Genomic DNA, 9,464 nt, shown 5'->3' with positions numbered 1-9,464 from the left:
TTCATACAATAGTTGTATGAAACTCTAGGGAGATAACCATCAACAAACTTGTTTAAACGGTGCTTATTTATTAGCGCCCCTAAAACATAAACTATTTCAATCATTTAAGTCATTTGGTGAGATATGCGTGCTTTGGTTTCGGTTTCTGAGAGTTACCTACGTCACACTAGTAGGAGACGTAGTAAACTCTCTATTCCTTCCTCCGTGACTCTCTATGTGTCACACTTTGCGTATTTTTTTTTTTTTATCCGATGGCAGAAACAGCGCAGCAGCAGGTGAATTCGCCGGGGCGATCACATCACGGTTACCGCGGCAACAACGGCATGTCCTCAAACGCCAACATCGTTGCTCGTCGCCGGACGAAGGGCTGGCGGTTTTCCTCGCCGCGATGAACTCGAATTTCATGCAAGGAACTCTCGTTACATGGGCAACAGCCAGCCGAAACCGAGCTCCGAGGAGTACCATCAGCCGTGTCGGAGATGGAGCTCGGCGCAGTCTCAGGTGAACAAGCGCACCCCCGAACCCCTCTGCGCCTTCCCGTATGCAGGAAGTGGCGACGTGCGCCTATGTGTGCATGCCGCGCGAGCCGTCTTGTTACGGGTGCGTGCATCGGAATGTTCGCGGCGGTCCTTCTGGCGCGAGTCGCGCGCACACGCCTTTTAGGCGCGCGAGAATTCCTTTTGTGCTCTACGCTTGTCTGCCCAACTGGCGCAGCGCGTGAAAAAAAGTGGGTCTAAGGCGCGCTTTTTGCTCCCGTGGCAGCGCGCTTTCGCATCGCGTCGATGTGGTACGGGAAAAAGAGAAACTCCGCGCGCTCGGGTCCCCTCATAATTGCCGGGAGCTTCAAGGTTATCGCATGAGCGAAGTCCCCGGGACCTCCGGATAACAATAGACGGGGTCTCTGCCGCCGAAGGACCACGCGAGGCGCAGCGTGCGATGGGCTGGCTCCGAAAGGTAACACCGCACGTTCGTTCTTGCACGCTGCGTCCGTCAATCGTAGTAATCCGATCCGCGAGTCCGTGGTACGCGCAAGAGCTGAGTGTACCCTTCTTCTTCTTCACGCTGTGTTTTGCCATCACCGTAGCAAATGTACTCGGGGAACTAATAAAACAATGCCCCACAGGTGTGTCGCTCTTCTTAGATACCGCCTTTCTTAGACGAAGCTTTGACAGTTGCTCTCTGGGAACTTTCAGAAATTACCAGCAAATTTTTAGGGCCAACGACAGCCAGACTGCTCGTCATCATAACGTTTGTCGTACAATCGTCCAAAACAGACGATGCGTTGTGCATAATGTGTCTGTGCAGACTTTGACAGTTGCGTATTGCCGGTTGTCTGGAATGACCCGTTAGTGCCGATCAAATTATTTTCTCACTCATGCTCATTGATAGAGAAGTATATATGATATGCTAGCTACCATAGTGTAGCATGTATGATTTGCTAGGCATTACAAGGGTTTAAGATCAGCATGCAATAAACGAAGAGTATGTAACTGTACTCACAAGCCCTGGCAAATGTCTGTGCATTGCAGTATTAAAAGTGACAGTTAAAGTGCACATATTTTGTCAACTGGTTTCACCATCGCAAAGTTTGCATGCTGTTTCCTACTTAAGTGTACACACAAGCTTTGACAGTTGCATTCTTGGAACTTTTTAAAATTGCCCAAACAATAAAGAACTTTGGAATACCATACGCAAAGCTTGCGAGCATAGCTTTAGTGTTTTTCATTTAACAAAAGCCCGCTAGAGTTTAGCGTATAATGGATTCGCAATGCACAGCCTTGCATTGCACGGTTCTAAAACTCGCTGTTATTATTGTAAATTAAGCAGTACTTTATCAAGCAGGCTCACCATCACAACTTCGGCATGCATTCGCCCAAAGCAGATGTATGCATAATATGCAAATTCCCAGGATAAATCAAAACACTGCAGCTCACAGCATTACGTATATCAGTGCCCATTACTCACGTCTTATGATTTGCTTGTGAAGGTGGCATCATTAGTGTTCTAGACATTTTGTTGTACATTGTGCGTCTGGTTGACTTTCCTGCCTTTCATTTCTTCCCTTCCTCTTTCTCCTAATGTACATTTGCAAGAAATGTGCCTTATTATATTATAAAAATAGATAAAAGATAATTTACACACCAGCTAGCTAGAAATCGTTAAGTAAAATGTTTAGCCTTCATCATCGTCATCATCAGCCTGACTACGTCCACTGCAGGACAAAGGCCTCTCCCATGTTCCGCCAGTTAACCCGGTCCTGTGCTTGCTGCTGCCAATTTATACCCGCAAACTTCTTAATCTCATCTGCCCACCTAACCTTTGTCTCCCCCTAACCCGCTTTCCTTCTCTGGGAGTCCAGTTAGTTACCCTTAATGACCAGCGGTTATCCTGTCTACGCGCTACATGCCCGGCCCATGTCCATTTCCTCTTCTTTATTTCAACTATGATATCCTTAACCCCCGTTTGTCCCCTAATCCACTCTGCTCTCTTCTTGTCTCTTAAGGTTACACCTACCATTTTTCTTTCCATTGCTCGCTGCGTCGTCCTCAATTTAAGCTGAACCCTCTTTGTGAGTCTCCAGGTTTCTGCTCCGTAGCTAAGTACCGGCAAGATACAGCTGTTATATACCTTCCTCTTAAGGGATAATGGCAATCTACCTGTCATAATTTGAGAGTGCTTGCCGAATGTGCTCCACCCCATTCTTATTCTTCTAGTTACTTCAATCTCGTGGTTAGGCTCTGCGGTTATTACCTGCCCTAAGTAGACATAGTCTTTTACAACTTCAAGTGCACTATTACCTATCTCGAAGCGCTGCTCCTTTTCGAGGTTGTTGTACATTACTTTCGTTTTCTGCAGATTAATTTTAAGACCCACCTTTTTGCTCTCCTTGTGTAACTCCGTAATCATGAGTTGCAATTCGTCCCCTGAGTTACTCAGCAATGCAATGTCATTGGCGAAGCGCAGGTTACTAAGGTATTCTCCATTAACTCTTATCCCTAACTGTTCCCATTCTAGGCTTCTGAAAACCTCCTGTAAGCACGCGGTAAATAGCATTGGGGAGATTGTGTCCCCCTCCCTTACACCCTTCTTGATTGGTATTCTGTTGCTTTCTTTATGAAGCACTATTGTTGCAGTTGATCCCCTGTAGATTTCTTCCAGAATGTTTGTATATACTTCATCTATGCCCTGATTCCGCAGTGTCTGCATGACGGCTGATATTTCTACTGAATCAAACGCCTTCTCGTAATCTATGAAGGCTGTGTATAGTGGTTGGTTATACTCTGAGCATTTCTCTATTACCTGATTGATAGTATGAATGTGGTCAATTGTTGAGTAGCCTGTTCGAAATCCTGCTTGTTCCTTTGGTTGATTGAATTCTAATGTTTAGCCTTAACGATACGTCAATGGTGCAAAAATAGTCTAGTTGTGTCAATATTGAGCTACTATGTACAATATCTTGACAACACAGTGAGCTCATTAAGTGCGCTAGTGCATGAACTGCTCATGCTGTACTGTACTTCCTGACACCTGTTAGTGCGTGTCAGTGAGCGTATTTATAGGCCCATTATGAAAGCACAATTGGCTTGTATGCTCAGAAAGGAAGCACTGGACGGGGACGGAGCACTTAATGGAGTGTTTTCTTTCTGAGTCTTCGTGCACTTCGCGCTTTTTTCTCCATGAACCTTTACCAACATGCCCAGTTGACAGTCGTCCTACTATAGCTATTTATAGGCTCTAGTGCATTGAAGTGGGCTTAAGCCGTGAAATGATGTTCGATTACTGTATATACATGCATTGCGCATTCACCTCATCTGAGCAGAGTCAAGCACAGCAAGGCCAGAACTCAGTCAATAGAAACACTGTAGCTTATATTTGTTATTTTCTATATAGTCACCATTAGCTTCATCCATAGTGTCAGGTGAACATTACTGAAGTAATGTCCTAAATGTTAGAACAAAAATTTATGCATATCACTCGGCACTGTTTATGGCTGTGTGACGATTTCATAAGCATTTTGACAATGTTTGCGGTCTTAAATCTCTTTTAATAATGGAGCTGAGCGTTCAATGGCTGTGAACTGGTGCATGCCCTCTGAGCACAGCTTTCAGCCGGGGCTATCTGTTATCTCCCCAATACCACACGTAATTGAACACGAAACCATCTCGAACACAATGCATGTACATTTGTGGAGTAAAAATGGGGATACAGCCTTACCTGCAGGTTCTAATCAGATGCAATGTCTGGGCTGTACAAAAGAAAATGTGGTATACATGATGCCATTCCCAAACACACGCCTAAAGCTGGTTTTCTAATTGATGTGAGGAGAGAATGAAAAGAGATGAAGGGCAGCGATGTTAACTGTCCTCTTGTCCACCCTGCATTGGTTGGTGGAGTAGAAAGTGAAGAATAGGTTGCCTGTAATGAGGAATGCGAGGAAATAGGAGGAGTAATGACATAGTTGCTTTGCATTTACAAGCCAGTTCCTTTTGACCACAGGCCTTCTAGTGGGATAAGCATAAATATGAGGAAGTCACTTGGTTTAGCATTTGTGTCAGAGGGGAGGTGTAGCAAACTGCAGATGGAAGTGCTACGATTACATGTACGAGATCTAGCAATGTAGGGAGATGTAAAGGAGGTAGCCAAAAAGACTTGGTGAGTACCCCTTAGTTGTTCTGTGAGGGCAACTAAAACCCTTTCAGTCGTCTCTTCTACTCTATCAATTTTTTTTTTTTTTTTTTTTGTCTGACTCTGCACAGCTGAGCTGGGGAAGCAGCCAGAGTGTGCAGTCGGTGGCCAGTGCCCAGCGGTCATGGTCTCGGGCTTCCACCAGCCTGGGCCGTCGACGTCAGCTGCGCTGGCAGCCTCATCTGCCATCACTAGGGAGCGCAGTGCCAACGGGTGTGCCAGCAGCCTCTGCCGACCCCCTGGCCAAGACACCGTGGCCCGTGACGTTGGCTGAGGCCCTTTTTCTGCCCGAGTTTCCTGTTCGTAGCAAGTTGCATGAAGCTAACTTTCAGGTATGTTTGGAACTGTTGCTGTGGCTGTAGATCACAAGTTACATTTATAGCTATAGCATTTCGGAGAACCTAGATTGTTTGAAAAAGATCACAGTTTATCAAAATCAATTTGGAGCTACCTATTATTGTGGCTATTATGTATAGCTGCTGAGCTTGAGGATGTCGGTTGATTTCCCTTCAAAGGTGACCAGGCAAAAAAAAAAAAAAAACTTTATACGAAAACTATGGTGGTCGGGCAACAAGAATAGGTTCAGCATTAATATAGGTGTGCATTTTAAAATTAGTGCCAGTGATTATGCTGGAAGGGACAATGACTCATCTCTAACAACACATTTCACCTGCAGACCAGATTTTTACAATCACCAACTGCAATTGCCACTGTCATTGTTCTTAGAGTGTTTCAAATTTTGCTGTGTATAAGTTGTCCTGACAAGAAGTTAAATTTTCACTCTAACTCTTTGGCTACTCAGTTCTTCATTATCATCACTATGTGACAACATACACATGAATGTTGTTTCCCTTTCAGAAAGTCAAGCAGCTGTCTGGGAGCAAGTTTGGTTCAGTTTATTTGGTGCGTGAGGCTGCTACGGGCAAGTGCTATGCCATGAAGGTGCGTCCATTCGCCTTGGAGTGTGCTCATTTCTGAATATCTTAAAATGAAGTGAATATCCTTTGCGTGTTCTCCTGGCATCTTGGGTAAGGAGGCTGTTTAGTGGGTTAGCATGAACGTGAGTGAGGTTAGAGCTTGGCTTCTTTTTTTATACTGGCACCTGTGTAGTAAACTGATTTTTGTATCTTGCTGTTGTAGATAATATTGAATGGTAAAAAATATCTATTGCCTATTTTAAGCCATGAATAACACTTCCAATTGTTTATGTTGTATTCACCTAATAATATATCTAAAGAAACTGGCCTCCTTTCAGTTCCTTTAGTATTATTATTTTTAAAAAATGTTCAGGGAAATTCTCTAATATTTGGATGTTTTGGTGTCATGAAAGAAGCTATTTGGAGCTTTTTAGTTTGATGTGACCTCATTTAGTTAATTTTATAGTGCATAGTTTTGCCTTACCTGCTTGCTTTGTCTGCTTGCATGAAGCAGAGTGAGTGAATGCTTGAATGCACTTGTAGTATGGGAATTTTGAGGACTGTTGTATTGTTGTGATAACATGCAGAAACGGCAACAACACTTGTTGCAGTTTTCTATGACATGTACTTTCAAAACCGGCCCCTAGAAGCCTACAGGGTGAGGGATTGAAGGGCCATAATTCAGTAATGTCTTTCGCAGGGTAGCAATGGTGTGTACTCTAGGAATATGAATCCTGTTACGGCCATAGTGTGATTATGTCACAGGTATCATCTTCCGGTGTGGCTAATTCTTTTTGCCAGGTCCTATCGAAAGCTCAAGTTGTAAGAGAGGAAGCCATTCAGCAATGCAAAGATGAAGTCACTATACAGGTGATTGTTTCTTTACTTCTTTGTCCTTTCCTAATTGTTCAGATGATTTATTAAGTTTATGAACATGAACTGAGGTGTGCCATTAGCTGAATTGAGCATTCTTTTCTTATGCAGCGTGTGCTAAATTTACCATAGATTTGATATGCTTCATAGACTTGATATGTACCATAGATTTGATATGTTTCATGGCTGTTTGTCAAATGTGAGCTCTGATCGGGACATGTACCTCACATTTACAATTTGATTTGCAACCATTTTTTTTTTTTTTGTAAGCTCAAGTCGGAAAGTTGGAGGTACTGGTGATGCATGTCTGTCAGCCCTACTCGAATGCATACATACAATTCACCACTTCTTAAAATCTTAATGGTCTAACTTGCATCCTGTAGAGCATATAATTTGAGAGGCAAGTTTCAAAATTCACGCGGCTGTTACACTGACAGTTGCACTTGTTGTTTCTTGCTTCCACACCAGGCGGTGCTGGGTCGGCATCCGTTTGTGGTTCCCTGCACTCATCACTGGCAGACCCGTAAGCAGCTTTTTATAGGTGGGTTCTTCCCTGGAGAACTTGATCTCGTGTTTAGTTGGCTTAGGCATCATTTCATTCCTTTTCGTCCTTTTGTTCACTTACACACATTTCAGCAGTATATCTGACTGGTTGCTATATTTACTTGTTATGTGCATGTGTATTCATTATTTGGCTCATGTTCACTGCAAGGTACAAGTTGATTGGCTGCCTGATACAATCGCTTGAGCAAAAACTAAATGGAGAAATAGACTAGTCGGTGCAGCATCACCCAGAGAATGCTATTCACGAAACTATTCGTATTTCATATTTTATTTTTTGTAGAGGATGAGACATTTTTGCTTTGTCAACAGTCACAGAGTATGTTCCTCACGGCGAGCTCCGGCTGGCATGGAGAGCCCTGGGTGGCTTTTCGGAAGACCTCGTGCGAGTGCTCATAGCCGAGCTGGCTCTAGTCCTAGGTGAGTCATTGCTGTCGCCGTTTCTCAATGGCTGAACTCGAGCGGAACATTACGTGTAGTGGCTTGTGGATTGTTCTCAAAAGTTTATTACCACAGACTAACAATACGCTGGCAACCAGTCTCACCCGTAGGCTCCAGTATTTGCAAGGAAGCATTGCTTCTGTTAAGACAGGTCTAAACATCTCACTGTTGTTCATCGGCTACTTCTTAACTAGCTCATGATCATTGTACTGCAAGTTCCACCTCCCTGTCAATAGTGCGAAAGTGCTATTTGCACTATGAAGCCAAAATTCCGCGTTCATATGGCAAGCGATCATACCGCCCCAAGGCAGTAAAACTCGTGACCAAGTTATGATTTCATCAAAAGGCTTGGGCAGATAGTAAATTTTAGGTTCGAAGTGAATTTGAAGCTAATAACGATTAAGCTACGACTTCGCTTTCGACTGGCCCCACAACACGGGCCACGACTTCATTTTTGATCAGCTTCTCGACTCCGTTCCCATTGACGCCACAGCAGGTCACAACTTAGTTTTCGACCAGCTTCCCGACTCTTCTCGCTTCGTAGTTCCAGCAGGCTATGACTTCGCTTTCGACTGGCCCCACGACACGGGCCACGACTTCACCTTTGATCAGCTTCTCGACCCCATTCCCATTGACGCCACAGCAGGCCACAACTTCGCTTTCGACCGGCCTCTCGGCTCCTCTCGCTTCGTCGTTGCAGCAGGCTATGACTTCGCTTTCGTCTGGCCCCACGACATGGGCCACAACTTCACCTTTGATCAGCTTCTCGACCCCATTCCCATTGACGCCACAGCAGACCACAACTTCGCTTTCGACCGGCCTCTCGACTCTTCTCGCTTCGTCATTGCAGCAGGCTGTGACTTTGCGTTCCACTGGCCCCACGACATGGGCCACTTCGTCTTTGATCAGCTTCTTGACCCCGTATCAATTGACACCACAGCAGGTCACAACTTCGCTTTCGACTGGCCTCTCGACTCCTCTCGCTTCAACGTTGCAGCGGGCTATTACTTCGCTTTTGACTGGCCTCACGACGCGGGCCACAATTTTGCCTTTGATCAGCTTCTCAGCGCCGTTCCCACTGATGCCTCAGCAGGCCACCACTTCACTTTCAACCGGCCTCTCAACTCCTCTCGCTTCGTCGTGGCAAGATGACCGCGACTTTGCCTTCACCCAGCCTTCCGACCGCAACACTAGTATCTCACATCGCACTAACCCAGGCTACGCAGTTCGTCACGCACCAATCTGTCGACAACTTGCCTGGAACCCACCCGCAGCAGTTGAAGAGTTTCGGGTACTTGCTTTAAAACCTGTCGCTGGCCACGCGGTCCACGGTACTTGGGTGTAAGGACTCGTCCAAAAGGTACGCCATGGAGAGTTCGATGTCCAAGGTTCGATGTCACCCCAGGTGCACCATGTGCATCAACTGCAAGGCCCCGGTTTTCAATGGCAGGAGCTGCAGCTTACCAAGGCAGTCATACTTCCCAGATCAAGAGTGTGAACGCATGTACTGCCTGTCACGCAGCACCCTGTACCTGAAAGATTTGCCCCAGAAGCAACAGTATGTAAAGCCCTACTAATCGCCGCACATGCTGCTCGAGCCCGATCCTGGCGACAGGATCTTGAGTCTTCTGCCCCCAAGTCGGCAGTCGGGACGCTAAGCAGTAGTGCTGCTACGAACTGCACTCAACAGGGTACATGCACCCCATGACAGGTACGATGATGCCAAACATCACAAGAAAATGGCGCCTTACGCTAGATGCCTGCACCAGATGTACAATCACTACACCACGCAGTTTGAGCTATATGCCTTATGCAGAAAACCAGGGGAAGCGAGAACACACCATGATTGTCAAGTCATCGGGAGACTCCTGCCATGATGTGTTCAAAAACGCAACCATGACTTGGATTCATGCACTCGAAAGCGCCAGCTCAATGGGGGCCATCATTCGCGACTTCGGTACGGACACTGACAATCGGCTACTGGCC

General features: G+C 45.6%; 1 protein-coding gene across 3 annotated transcripts in view; it reads left to right on the top strand.

The window, feature by feature from the left end:
• The first annotated feature begins 202 nt into the window (after positions 1-202).
• LOC142761667 (ribosomal protein S6 kinase-related protein-like) overlaps positions 203-9,464 on the top strand; it is a 28,849-nt gene continuing 19,587 nt past the window's right edge. Inside the window, exons 1-6 of one of the 3 annotated variants that reach the window (XM_075889977.1) lie at positions 203-501; positions 4,758-5,018; positions 5,545-5,628; positions 6,405-6,473; positions 6,945-6,999; positions 7,350-7,457. In XM_075889977.1, the coding sequence (XP_075746092.1) occupies positions 424-501; positions 4,758-5,018; positions 5,545-5,628; positions 6,405-6,473; positions 6,945-6,999; positions 7,350-7,457 (655 nt within the window). In that variant the 5' untranslated portion in view covers positions 203-423. The other 2 variants (XM_075889976.1, XM_075889978.1) reach the window with 2 other exon arrangements.

The sequence above is a fragment of the Rhipicephalus microplus genome, chromosome 3 (assembly GCF_043290135.1).
Source record: "Rhipicephalus microplus isolate Deutch F79 chromosome 3, USDA_Rmic, whole genome shotgun sequence".
NCBI lineage: Eukaryota > Metazoa > Arthropoda > Arachnida > Ixodida > Ixodidae > Rhipicephalus > Rhipicephalus microplus.
Note: the sequence above shows the minus strand (reverse complement) of the source record. Positions and strands in the feature narration are given on the sequence as shown.